The 14394-nt window shown below is 41.1% G+C and overlaps 1 protein-coding gene and 1 pseudogene across 9 annotated transcripts in view; one reads left to right on the plus strand and one right to left on the minus strand.

The window, feature by feature from the left end:
- The window catches only part of KIAA1841 (KIAA1841 ortholog), a 70827-nt gene that overhangs the window by 35258 nt on the left and 21175 nt on the right, over positions 1–14394 (plus strand). For 7 of the 8 annotated variants that reach the window (XR_004033299.1, XM_030827494.1, XM_030827492.1 and 4 more), the window contains 4 exons: positions 2577–2722; positions 5268–5367; positions 7022–7054; positions 7895–7994. Coding sequence is in view for 6 of the 8 variants with exons in the window: in XM_030827494.1 (XP_030683354.1) it covers positions 2577–2722; positions 5268–5367; positions 7022–7054; positions 7895–7994 (379 nt within the window). In the remaining 2 variants the exon portion in view is untranslated. Of the gene's footprint in view, positions 1–2576; positions 2723–5267; positions 5368–7021; positions 7055–7894; positions 7995–12824; positions 12910–14394 lie in introns of all 8 variants that reach the window. The other variant, XR_004033300.1, reaches the window with a different exon arrangement.
- Positions 11781–12302, minus strand: LOC100603865 (annotated as a pseudogene). Its single transcript, XR_001114426.2, has one exon. The product of XR_001114426.2 is annotated as a 60S ribosomal protein L28 pseudogene (transcript).

The raw sequence follows: 14394 nt of genomic DNA on the forward strand, positions 1-14394 counted from the left end.
GGATGATGAAATTTAGGGGCAAGGAATTTGGGATATTGGCGTGAATGTTACCGAATGATGGGTCATGGAATTTTAACTGCATTAGTTTTCTTATATTTGCAATCAGTCACCAACTTTGATTACTTAGAAGTTTTATTGGTGAGGTAATAGATTACTTACATAACATTGATACTTAAAGTTTTAGTTATACATTTTACATACAAAGATACTTAAATTGGGCATGAGACGTTAAGCAAAATTAGATTAGCTTTGCCAGACCCAAGATATTTCGTTAATTCATCATTGCTATTATGTTTTTTTCAGTAACATGATTTTTTAGTCTTTACAGTTCTTTCTAACCACATTAAATTCTAACCACATTAATTTCTAACCACATTAATTTCTACATTAATTTGTAACCACAAATTTACATTTGTGGTTAGTTTGTTGCCATTTTAGCTATCACATTTCCACACTGTTCCAAGCAAAATATATTTCTTTGTAGGCATCTTTAAAAGAATATATTGGCTGGGCGCTGTGGCTCACGCCTGTAATCCCAGCACTTTGGGAGACTGAGATGGGCGGATCACCTGAGGTCAGGAGTTCAAGACCAGCCTGGCCAACATGGCGAAAACACTGTCTCTACAAAAATTAGCTGGGCATGGTGGTGGGCACCTGTAATCCCAGCTACTCGGGAGGCCGAGGCAGGAGAATCGCTTGAATCCAGGAGGCGGAGGTTGCAGTGAGCCAAGACCATTGCACTCCAGCCTGGGCGACAGAGCAAGACTCCATCTCAAAAAAACCAAAATATATATATAATGAATCTTTTGTCGATATATATGTTGCTCATATCCCGACTGGGCATGGTGGCTCAGTAATCCCAGCACTTTGGGAGGCCGAGGCGGTCAGATCATGAGGTCAAGAGATTGAGACCACCCTGACCAACATGGTGAAACCCCCGGCTCTACTAAAAATACAAAAATTAGCTGGGCGTGGTGGTGTGCGCTTTTAGTTCCAGCTACTTGGGAGGCTGAGGCAGGAGAATTGCTTGAACCTGGGAGGCAGAGATTGCAGTGACCCACAATCGTACCACTGCACTCCAGCCTAGCAACAGAGCAAGACTGTGTCTCAAAAAAAAGAAAAAAAAATTGGAGAAAGACAACAGGCACTTCAGACGAAAAAACAGTTGTCCTGTAAACATGAAAAGGACAGCCTCATTTGTAACTGGAGAAATACAAATTAAAGCCAGAATGAATACCAACACACATTTACCAGAATGACTAAAATTTTTTTTTTTTTTTTTGAGGTGGAGTCTTGCTCTTGCTCTGTTGCCCAGGCTGGAGTGTAGCCGCACCATGTTGGCTCACTGCAACCTCCGCCTCCTGGGCTCAAGCAGTTCTCATGCCTCAGCCTCCTGAGTAGCTGGATTACAGGTGTGTGCCACCATACCTGGCTAAATTTTTGTATTTTTATCAGAGACGGGGTTTCACCATGTTGGCCAGGCTGGTCTCGAACTCTTAGCCTCAAGTGATCTGCTTGCTTCAGCCTCCCAAAGTGCTGTGATTACAGGCATGAGCCACCACACCCAGCCAGAATGACTAAAATTTAAATGTCTGACCAAGTGTTAGCAAGGATGTAGAGTAACAGGAATCCTCATATACTGCTGATGGTAATATAATTTGGTACACATGAGCACTTGTGTACCGGGAAACAGATAAAAGAATGTTCATAGCAATATTATTTTTAGTAGCCCCAAACTAGAAACAACCCATCTATCAGTGGTAGAAGAGTAAATAAATGGTGTCTATTCATGCAGTGAAACACTATACATTAAAGCAAATGTTATTATTACATGAAATAATATCGTTGAATCATAAAAACCTAATTTTTCTTTTTTTTTTTTTTTTTTTTGAGGCAGGGTTTCACTCTATCGCCCAAGCTGGAATGCAGTGGCCTGATCATGGCTAAAGGCAATCTCGACCTCCCTGAGCTGAAGTGATCCTCCCACCTCAGCTTCCTGAGGTAGCTGGGACTGGAGGCATGCACCACCACACCCAGCTAATTTTTTTCTACTCTTTTAGAGACAGGGTTTTGCCATGTTGCCCAGGCTGTTCTCAATCTCCTGGGCTCAAGCAATCCACACACCTCGGCCTCCCAAAGTGCTGGGATTATAGACTTGAGCCACCTCACCCAGTAGAAACATAATGTCAAACAAAACAAGTGAGACAAAACTAAACTATAGTGTTTAGGAATGCATCCTTAAGTGGCAGAGGGATAAAGAAAAGCAAGGAGGGTAGAGGTTACCTGTTGGGAGGAGGGAAACCATTATGATCAGAATTGGGCCTGTGGGGACTCCTGGAGTGCTGGCAGTGTTCTAATTCTTAATGTGGATTGTGATTATATGGGTATTCTTGGGTATTTGTTAAGCCATACAGTTATGATTGAATCTCTTTTCTGTATGAGGAATGTTTTTCTTGAGAAAAAGTTGTAAAATATATATATGACAATATGACTCGGCAAAGAAAAGAAAAATAGTGATCTTTAAAGGAGCGTTCTGTAACAAACTAACCTCTAATTTATTGTCTCTTATGTGACAGGGCTGTAAAGTGAGGGACCACATGGTTACACTTCGTGATCAAGGTGAAGGCGGAGATTTGCCGTCCTGTCCCACTGCTAGAATGTTGGACGATTTGCACAAGTACAGAGATGTCATTGTTGTGCCTTTTTCAAAAGATACAGTTAGGTGAGGGGTGGAAAAACCCAACACTGTATTGTAGCTTTATTCAGCGGTTCCCATTTCAGAATCCCTTATCCCCAAATCAGTAACGTCAGTCCTCAAGTAGTTTTCATTATTTCAGAAAACTTAACTGAAATTATATGTTAGTTACAATAAGAGCAGACAGATATTCATTTGATAGACAGAACACTTAAAAATACTGGAGGTGGCCAGGTGTGGTGGCTCACGCCTGTAATCGCAGCACTTTGGGAGGCCAAGGCGGGCAGATCACGAGGTCAGGAGATCGAGAGCATCCTGGCTAACACGGTGAAACCCCGTCTCTACTAAAAATACAAAAAATTAGCCGGGCGTGGTGGTGGGCGCCTGGAGTCCCAGCTACTTGGGAGGCTGAGGCAGGAGAATGGCGTGAACCCGGGAGGCAGAGCTGGCAGTGAGCCGAGATTGTGCCACTGCACTCCATCCTGGGTGACAGAGCAAAAAAAAAGGAAAAGAGCCCTTGGTGATTACAAAGGTTAAGACCTTAAATCCAATTTGTGGTGGTGACGAGTGAGGGTTCCCAAGTTGCTTGAGGCCCTCTCAACCAATTGATCAACCAATTGATTGTGTCAATTAATGCATGATTGATACAACTAGAAAAAAATGCTGATGATTGAGTTCATCTCTCCATGAGTATGAACTCCTCGAATTCAGTAATTTCTGAAGTCACTTTCATCATTTTGCAGTGGCAGCAGGTTGTAAGGTTAGAGGCTGGAGGACACTTTAAAAGAGGCTGTTCTTAGCAAGGTGTGGTGGCTCACACCTTTAATCCCAGCACTTTGAGAGGCCAAGGCAGGCCGATCACTTGACGTCAGGAGTTTGAGACCAGCCTGGCCGACATAGTGAAACCCCATCTCTACTAACCAGGCATGGTGGCGGGCACCTGTAATCCTAGCTATTTGAGAGGCTGAGGCAGGAGAATTGCTTGAACCCGGGAGGCAGAGGCTACAGTGAGCTGAGATTGTGCCACTGCATTCCAGCTTGGGCGACAGAGGGAGACTCCGTCTCAAAACAAACAAACAAACAAACAAAAAGCATTTCAGTTGGAGTTTCGCTCTTGTTGCCCAGGCTGGAGTGTGGTGGCACGATCTCGGCTCACTGCAAGCTCCGCCTCCCAGGTTCACGCCATTCTCCTGCCTCAGCCTCCCAAGTAGCTGGGATTACAGCCACCCGCCACCACACTCAGCTAATTTTTGTATTTTTAGTAGAGACAGGGTTTCACCATGTTGGCTAGGTTGGTCTCTAACTCCTGACCTCGTGAGCCACACACCTCGGCCTCCCAAAGTGCTGGGATTACAGGCGTGAGCCACTGTGCCTGGCCCCCTCTTTTTTTTTTTTTTTTTTTATTTGAGATGGAGTCTCGCTCTGTCACCAGGCTGGAGTGCAGTGGTGTGATCTCAGCTCACTGCAACCTCCGCCTCCCGGGTTCAAGCAATTGCCCTGCCTCAGCCTTCCAAGTAGCTAGAATTACAGGCATGTGCCACTATGCCTGGCTAATTTTTTATATTTTAGTAGAGACAGGGTTTCACCATGTTGGCCAAGATGGTCTCAATCTCCTGACCTCATGATCCACCCGCCTCGGCCTCGCAAAGTGCTGGGATTAGCGGCGTGACCCACTGCACCCAGCCAAGGCTGTTCTTAAAGCAGTACCAATTATAGCAGCCCATTCCACCACCTCACAGGTATGATGCTTCAAGTACAATGGTACTTGCTGAATGGGGTGTCTTTTGCTAGAGGAATCACTAGACAAATTAAGAAATGTCACTGTTGGCCGGGCGCGGTGGCTCACGCTTGTAATCCCAGCACTTTGGGAGGCCGAGGCGGGCGGATCACGAGGTCAGGAGATCGAGACCACGGTGAAACCCCGTCTCTACTAAAAATACAAAAAATTAGCCGGGCGTGGTGGCGGGCGCCTGTAGTCCCAGCTACTCAGAGAGGCTGAAGCAGGAGAATGACGTGAACCCGGGAGGCGGAGCTTGCAGTGAGCCGAGATCGCGCCACTGCACTCCAGCCTGGGCGACAGAGCAAGACTCCGTCTCAAAAAAAAAAAAAAAAAAAAAAAAGAAATGTCATTGTTGGCCGGGTGCAGTGGCTCACACCTGTAATCCCAGCATTTTGGGAGCCAAGGCAGGCGGATCACCTGAGGTCAAGAGTTCAGGACCAGCCTGGCCAACATGGTGAAACCCCATTTCTACAAAAATACAAAAATTAGCCAGGCATGATGGCGGGTGCCCATAATCCCAGCTACTCGGGAGGCTGAGGCAGGAGAATTGCTTGTACCCGGGAGGCAGAGGTTGCAGTGAGCCAAGATCATGCCATTGCCCTCCAGCCTGGGTGACAGAGCGAGACTCCATCTCAAAAAAAAAAAAAGGAAATGTCGTTGAAGTGATATCCTTATACTCAGGAACTGTATTTCTAAAAAGCAATTTATGAAATATTTGTAATAAAAAGATATTCACATTTAAATTTTTAAGAAAGTAAACTCTTCTCCATAAAAATGTCTTTTTCTTTCAAGTGATGTTGGGGTTGGCCCCTGTGATGAAAAGGGTATAGAATGTGATGTTTTACTGGAGCCAAATACACCATGGGGTCCCAAAACTGGGGAGCTCAATGCTGTGAGTAGTTTTTTTCTCTTATTCTTTATTTACATAAGTAATTAATGACATTTAATCTTTGACAGGAACCTGATCAGTTTAAGTTGAAATTGAACTGACTACCTAATCATAAGAAGATATTATGCCTAGTAATAGGACTCTAAGGGTAATAGGACACATTTCTTGCCCTCAAAGAGTTAATAATGAATACATTTAAATTTGGGGAAAAAACAACATGGGGCCAGCCACAATGACTCACACCTGTAATCCCAGCACTTTGGGAGATTGACGCAGGAAGATGGCTTGAGCCCAGGAGTTTGAGACCAGCCTGGGCAATATAGTGAGACCTCATCTCTACAAAAAAGGTTTAAAACTTAGCCAAGTGTGATGCCTTGTGCCTGTAGTCCAAGTTTTGCTGGGAGGCTGAAGTGGGAAGATTGCTTAAGCCCAGGAGGCAGAGGTTACAGTGAGCCGAGATCACACTACTGCACTCCACCCTGGGTGACAGAGGGAGACTCTCTCAAAAAAAAAAAGAAAAACCGAAAACATAACATGGTCTTTAAGGTTTTTATTATGGACAAATTGTGATTTGAGGAATGAAGATAGCATGAATGGATATTTTGTTTCCTTCTCCTCTGTAAACTTTTTTTTGGCATAAAATTATTCTTTTATTGTAATTAGGAATATATTTAGATTCTTCAAAAGTTCCAGCCTAGAGTCTGGGTGACAGAGTGAGACCCTGTCTCAAAAAACAAACACGCAAAAGTTTCAAAACTGAAATATTTTTAAAGTGACCAGAAAACTTGATTCCTTTGACTCCTTTTTATTCCTTTGCCTTTGTTACTAAGGACCAGGGAATATATTTGCCTATGAATGTTCTGTCTTTGTGTTGGTTAAGATAGCTTTTACTTGAGAAAGTGAAATATTCCCTGTGAAGTGCTTTATAAACTTCAGACAGCTATACAAATATTCAGTCATGCCGGGCATGGTGGTTCATGCTTGTAATCCCCGCACTTTGGGAGGCTGAGATCAGGAGTTCAAGACCAGCCTGGTCAAGATGGTGAAACGCTGTCTTTACTAAAAACACAAAATTTAGCTGGGCGCAGTGGTGTGCGCCTGTAATCCCAGCTACTCGGGAGGCTGAAGCAGGAGAATCGCTTAAACCCAGAAGGCGGAGGTTGCGGTGAGTGGAGATGGTGTCACTGCACTCCAGCCTGAGCGACAGAGTGAGACTATTGTCTCAAAAAAAAAAAAAATTCACACATTAACATTTATTTATTAATTATATGTCAAACAACAAACTAGATTTATTGAATGTCCATATGTAGTCTGCTTCCTTAATTTATATTAAAATATAAACATTAAAAAGTGATTGAAATAGTTCTAAGAATAACAAATTATTTTAGTAATTTACTTCTATGTGATTACTTACTTGTCCTTTGGAAATAATGCTGGGAAAGTGTCTTTCTTTTAGAAAACATCCACATCCTCCTCTAGCAGAGGATATTAAAGACTGTAACATATCACTTTCAGCCTGAGTTTTAAATTATGTTTCAGCCTGGAAGGAAACTATATTTGTAACTTTTTTTCAACTCTTCTACAATATCCATGTCAAAATAAGGAGCTGTAATCTGGGTAAATGCAGATTTATTAATCTCTTATTCCTGTCTTATAGTTCTTGTCATTGAAAAACTGGACTCTACAACTGGTAAGTGAGCAATTATAGTTAGCATTCATGGATCTCTTTCTTCCTAAATTAAAGTTTAGTTTAATAGAATCTTATCAGTATCTTATTTTACAAATTTTAGTTAAATATACATCTTCCTTTTCAGATTCTCCTATTTTGCACTTAAGTAAAAATGCCATTAAATTATTTAAGACAGACTCATATTCCATATCTGGCTGCATAATCCATAGATCTAGTTAAACGATTTTTTAAAGTCACTCTTACATCATATTTAGGACATTGAACAAAGCAACAAACCTGTTAAGTTCCAGTTATTTGATTGTTTGAGTGATTGGTTGACTTTTTTTTTACCCGTTTGCCAGTACTATGCTGTCTGCCATCAATATTCATAAGAATGGAATAGGAATTTGGATTAGTGATAACAGTAGGGCACAGAGATACAGGAAAGTAATGCAGATATGGTTAAATAATCCAGGATCACATTCACCCAGAGAATGTGCATATGTCCTTGTTTATAAGACTACTTTAATATTGGTGGTTACTATATTGTAATTTAATCTTAATATCAAGGAATATACATTTAGTTGAGTGATAGAGGTACAATTCAACAAATACTGAGTACTTATGTGCCTACTACTGTTCTAGGTTCTGTGAAGGAATTAAAAAATATATGAAGTAATGTAAGCCTGCTCCGAATGTAAAAATTCTTATGTCTATTTCCTGGATATTGTGCTAGCCAGAGGTTATTTTATCAGCTCTTGATTGACTCATTCATTCAAAAGAAATTTAGGTAAATGTGTTTGAAAGAATTCAATAAAAAATCATAATATTACATTTATAATAGATTTTTTTTTAACTTAGAAACAACAGTCACTGTTTTCAGAAGAAGAAGAATATACCACTGGTTCTGAGGTCACTGAAGATGAAGTTGGAGATGAAGAAGAAGTATCCAAGAAACAAAGTATTGGTTTATAAGTTAAAATCAAATCTCACTGTTTATGAAGGGGTTAAATTCTGAAGCCTTTAATGCAAGGGATGGGGAATTGGTTTTATATATAGAGTAGGTTGCAACATAGAAAAAAAAAATTGAAAGGAGACACCATCAAGATTTCCTAACCCGGGCATGAACACAGAATACTCAAAGCTATAAAGAGAGGGCAGTACACTGAGAAAGAACTCTCCAGGTTTTCACTTCAGGTGCAACTAAATGTGTGACTCATTTCAGATGAAATATGATCTGAGATGTGTACCTGAGATGATTTGGAGTGATACTCAAATGAGCCATTAAATAACATTCATAAATGTATGTTTTTTTTAGGGGAAAGCATTTTTTTTTTTTTTTTTGAGACAGAGTCTCACTCTGTCACAGTGGCGCAATCTTGGCTCACTGCAACCTCTACTTCCTGGGTTCAAGCAATTCTCCTGCCTCAGTCTCCTGAGTAGCTCGGACTACAGGCGTGCACCACCATACCCAGCTAATTTTTTTGTATTTTTAATAGAAACGGGGGTTTCACAATGTTGGTCAGGCTGGTCTTGAACTCCTGACCTCAGATGATCCACCTGCCTCGGCCTCCCAAAGTGCTGGGATTACAGGCGTGAGCCACTGTGCCCGGCCGAAAGCATCATTATTGTACAACTATAAAATTAACTTGTGTCAAAATTTCTCAACTCAGTTCCTAGAAACAGCAAGGAAAATTGGTTCAAAGAGCCTTTGAAGACTCAAGTATTTATAGGCAATTATGAATCTGTTTTGTCACAATAATTTACCTCTTTTAGGATTTCATATGAATAGAATCATGAGTAATCTTTTGTCTCTGGCTTCTTTCACTTAGTATAAGGTTTTTGAGATTCATTCATATTGTTTATTCCCTTTTATTGCAGAGTGGTATTCCATTATACTACTTTTGAAAAAAGAATGTTGGTCTGGGCACAGTGGCTCATACCTGTAATCCCAGCACTTTGAGAAGCCGAGGTGGGCAGATCACCTGAGGTCAGGAGTTCAAGAGCAGCCTGGCCCACATGGTGAAACCCTGTCGCTACTAAAAATACAAAAATTAGGCCAGGCATAATGATGGGTTCCTGTAATCCAGCTATTTGGGAGGCTGAGGTGGGAGAATTGCTTGAACCCGCAAGGCGGAGGTTTCAGTGAGCCAAGGTCATGCCATTGCACTCCAGCCTGGGCGACACAGCAAGACTCTGTCTCAAAAAAAAAAAAAAATACAAAAATTAGCTGGACATGGTGGCGGGTGCATGTAATCACAGCTACTCAGGAGGCTGAGGCAGGAGAATCACTTGAACCCAGGAAGGGGAGATTGCAGTGGGCCAAGACCATCCCATTGCACTCCAGCCTGGGCAACCAGAATGAAACTCCATCTAAAAAAAAAAAGTTAAAAGAAGATTGTAAGTTAGATACAAAATTGATCAGTGTCATACAACTTAGTGAACCCATAACTCTTAGGTTATCTTTTTAGAAATAATTTGCATTTTTATTAGACACAAAAACCTGAAAGTTAACATGTAACTTTCAGATGCCATCAGTAGATGGTAGTCAGACATGGAACATTCTCTTAGAGAATTAAATGATTCTTGAGTAGGCATGTTAAACACCCCTCCAACATGACATTGAAAAAACATGCTGCGGCCAGGCGCAGTGGCTCACACCTGTAATCCCAGCACTCTGGGAGGCCGAGGCGGGCAGATCACGAGGTCAGAAGATCGAGACCATCCTGGCTAACACAGTGAAACCCCTTCTCTACTAAAAATACAAAAAATTAGCCGGGCATGGTCATGGGCACCTGTAGTCCCAGCTACTCAGGAGGCTGAAGCAGGAGAATGGTGTGAACCTGGGAGGCGGAGCTTGCAGTGAGCCGAGATCATGCCACTGCACTCCAGCCTGGGCGACAGAGCAAGACTCCGTCTCAAAAAAAAAAGAAAAAGCATGCTGCCTTCCCTTTATCTTCTCTCCAAGTTTTACATAATTTTTCTTAACATCTTGAATCCTCCAATGAAAAAGCTGGTTCTTTAGCAATTTTGTGTCCATTTTAATTAGTAAAGGAGAAAGTTCTACAATGTTTCTTTTCAACAGTTTGATGGAGGTATAAGTTATATGTTACAAAATTCACCCATTTTAAGTGTACCTGTAGATGAGTTTTGGCACACAGATGTGTAACCACCACCAAAATCAAAATGTAGAACATCATTTCAAAAAGTTCCTTCATCCCCCTTTGTACTCAGTTCCCTTTCTCCGGTTCTGCCCTCAGGCAACCATGAATCTGTTTTGTCAAAACAATTTACCTTTCTTAGGGTTTCATATGAGTGGAATCATGAGTAATTTTTTGTCCCTGGCTTCTTTCACTTAGTATGAGGTTTTTGAGATTCATCCATATTATTGCATGTGTCAGTAGTTTATTCTTTTTATTGCAGAGTAGTATTCCATTGTATGGCTATACCATACTTTGTCTATCCATTCCCAATTTCATGGACATATGGATTGTTTCCTCTTGTTGGCTGTTGTGAATTATGCTGCTGTGAACATTTGCATACAAGTCTGTGTGGACATGTGTTTTCATTTCTCTTGAGTAGATACTTAGGAGTAAAATTACTAGATCATATGGTAAGTGTGTGTTTCACTTTATAAGAAACTGCCAAATTGTTTTTGCAAAGTGACCGTTTTGCATCTCCACGAGCAGTGGAGCATTCCCACCACTGTGCATTCCCACCAGCAGTGTATGCGAGTTCCAATTGCTGCACATTCACATCAATACTTGGTATTATTGGTCTTTTTAATTTTAGCCATTGTAGTGGATAGATAGTGTTAAGCAACTTTTCATGTTTTTATTGACCATTTATATATCTTTTTTATGAAGTGTTTGTTTAAATCTTTGGCCCATTTTTATTGGATCATTTGCCTTATTATTGAATTGTAAGATTTCTTTATATATACTTTAGATCTAAGTCTTTTTTGTCAGTCATATGTTTCTCAATATTTCCCCTAGTCTATGCCTTGCCTTTTGATTTTCTTTTTTTTTTTTTTTTTTTGAGATAGAGTCTTGTTCTGTCATCCGGGCTGGAGTGTAGAGGTGCGATCTCTCACTGCAACCTCTGCCTCCTGGGTTCCAGCGATTCTTCTGCCTCAGCCTTCCAAGTAGCTGGGATTACAGGTGTGCACCACCACACTGGGCTACTTTTTGGATTTTTAGTAGAGATGGGGTTTTGCCATGTTGGCTGAGCTGGTCTCAAACTCCTGACCTCAGGTGATCCGCCTGCCTCGGCCTCCCAAGTGCTGGGATTACAGGCGTGAGCCACCGCACCAGGCCTAATTTTCTTAATGATGTCTTTTGAAGAGCTAAAGTTTTAAATTTTGTGAATTCTAATTTTTCAGTTTTTCCTTTTTATGTTCCATTATTTAATAGCTAAGAAGTATTTGCCTACCTCAAAGTCAAAGATTTTCTGCTGTGTTTTCTTCTAGGAGTTGTATGATTTTAGCTTTTTATTTAAGATTATGATCCCATTCAGGTTAATTTTTGTTTATCGTATGAGTTAAGGGTCAAGCTTCCTTTTTTTCCATAGGCATAGCCAGTTGTTCCAGCACCATTTATTGAAAAGACTGTTCTTTTCTAACATATTGGATTACCTTGGCATGTTAAAAATCGGTTGACCATTTACATGTGGCCCCATTTCCAAACTCTGTTTTCTTCCATTGATTCTTATGTCTTTCTTTACATCAGCATATCAATACCACAGTTAATTTTTTTTTTTTTTTTTTCAAGAAAGCCAGCTGACTCTTTATTGCTTTGGGGACAGGGGGCTCAGGAGCTCTTGGTGGAGCGGGTCCGCTTCCTCTTCACCATCACAGGCTTCTGGCTGCGCAGGATGGCGCTGGCCCTGCGGATGGCTGCCATGCGCAGGTTGGGGCAGTACTTGTTCTTGCGGATCATGTGTCTGATGCTGCTGAGCATGGCGCAAGCATTGTTGTTGATGGTGGTCCACACATAGGAGGTGGCAGGCTTCCACTGGCCGGATCTCTGCTTAATGACCACCATGACACCTTTGCCGTCGGCTGCCGGCTCCATGCCCACAGTCTTGTGGTGAATCAGTCCGTTGTAGCAGAAGGAATTGCGGGCCTTCAAGTTATTGGGCTCAGTGCTGTAGGTCTGTTTATTCCTCTTGATCAGGAAACTGGAGCAGTTCCGCACGACCATCCATTGCAGATGCACAGACATGGCGGCGGCTCCTCTCGCAGCGGCGACCTGAGACGGAAAGGACACTGTTAATTTTTGTAGATTTTAGTGAGTCTTGAAACCTGGTGGTGTGAGTCCTCCAAAATTGTTCTTTAATTTTAAATTATTTTGGCCTTTCAGGGTACTTTGCATTTTCTACAAATTTTAGAGTCTGTGTGGATATTCCTACAAATATCTTTTTGGGATTTTTGTTGGGATTGTGTTGAACCTGTATATCAATTTGGGGTGAATTCCTTTTTTTTCCAATGGCAGTTCTTCCCATCCATGAACATGGAATATCTCTCCATTTATTTAGGACTTCTTTAATGTCTCTCAACAATGTTTTGTAGTTTCAGTGTACAGATGTTGAACATCTTTTGTTAAATTTATTCCTCCGTATTTTATGCTATTATAAATTGAATTGTTTTTCCGGTTGCTCATTGATGGTAATACTAATGATGGTCAAAATACAATTGATGTTTGTATATTGATGTTATTTGCTCTTCATTTATTAGATTTCATTCCAATCTGTATACCTTTTATTTATATGTCTTGCCTTTTGTGCTGGTTAGGACCTGATATTGAATAGAAGTGGTGAAAACAGACAGACATCCTTACCTTGTCTGATGGGGAAAACATCCAGTCTTTAACCATTAAGTATGTAATGTCAGTTGTCGGCTTCCCATAAATGTCCTTTCTCAGTTGAGAAAGTTCCTTTCTGTTTCTATTTTGCTGAGTTTTTATAGTGAATAGGTGTTGCATTTTATCAAATGCTTTTTCTCCATCTATTGAGAAGACCATATAGATGTTCTCCTTTATTGTATCAATTAGGTACATTGATTGATTTTTCACGTTACACCAGTATTCTGGTGTAAACTCCACTTGGTCATTTATTAGTCTTTTTATATATCACTGCAGGGGTCTGTCCCACAGATCCTGACGCAACGACGGATGAATAACATACACTGACACAGATATTATGCTTGTCTGTCTGGCTGAGAGTCTGGGCCACTTACAGACTCCCAGGAGAGTGCTGTAAAGAATTGCAACCATGACCCAGACTTGCTGGCCTTCCCAGCATTTATTCAGCACACATTAAACGACAAAAGTCTCAAGTAAACACCACTAGAATGTAATTACCATTGCCGACCCACCTAGTAGAGAGCAATCATGCACCCACAGATTGTCAAAGGTTAGTCTTAGGACCACATGAGTAAACAAGCTATTTAGATAGACTCCTCTACATTCCTATGTTAATTACCCTTGCTATAGCTCAAAGAGGATTAGGCTGCCTTCAGCCATAACTCTATCCTGAGGCTTTTGCCAAAACCTTCTGGCCTTCTAAGAAGGTTTATTTTACAGTTTTTCCCACCATCCTGACTGAACTCCCACATCTCACTGCATTGGACTTGCATATATATATATATGTGTGTATCTATGTATATATACATATATGTGTATATACACATACATATATTTTTGAGACAGGGTCTCACTCGGTTGCCCAGGCTTGAATGCAGTGGCATGATCACAGTGTGTGTGTGTGTGTGTGTATATATATATATATATATATATTTTTTTTTTTTTTTTTTTTTTTTTTTTTTTGAGACAGGGGCTCTCTCTGTTGCCCAGGCTTGAATGCAGTGTCGTGATCACAGCTCACTGCAGCCTTGACCTCCCCAGGCTCAAGCAGTTCTCCCACCCAAGCCTTCTGAGTAGCTAGGACCACAGGTGTGCACCACCATGCCCAGCTAATCTTTAAGATTTTTTATAGAGACAAGGTCTCCTTATATTGCCCAGGATGTTCTTGAACTCCTAGCCACAAGCAATCCTCCTACCTCGGCCTCCCAAAGTGGTAGGATTACAGGTGTGAGCCACCATGCCTGGGCTTACTTGCTAATATTTTGTTAAGGATTTTTTGTTTCTGTTCATGAGAGATATTTGTAGTTTTCTTGTTATGTAGTTTTCAAGTTTTGATATCAGAGTCATGATGGCATTAGAAAATGAGTGACATCACCCCTCTTTTCTGAAAGAGTTTGTGTAGGATTTGTATTGTTTCTCCCTTAAAAGAATAATAAAGTTCAGCAGTGAAGCCATATGGGCCTGGACTTTTGTTATAGGAAGGCTTTAAATTATGAATTC

This window comes from Nomascus leucogenys, chromosome 14, assembly GCF_006542625.1.
Source record: "Nomascus leucogenys isolate Asia chromosome 14, Asia_NLE_v1, whole genome shotgun sequence".
Taxonomy (NCBI): Eukaryota; Metazoa; Chordata; class Mammalia; order Primates; family Hylobatidae; genus Nomascus; species Nomascus leucogenys.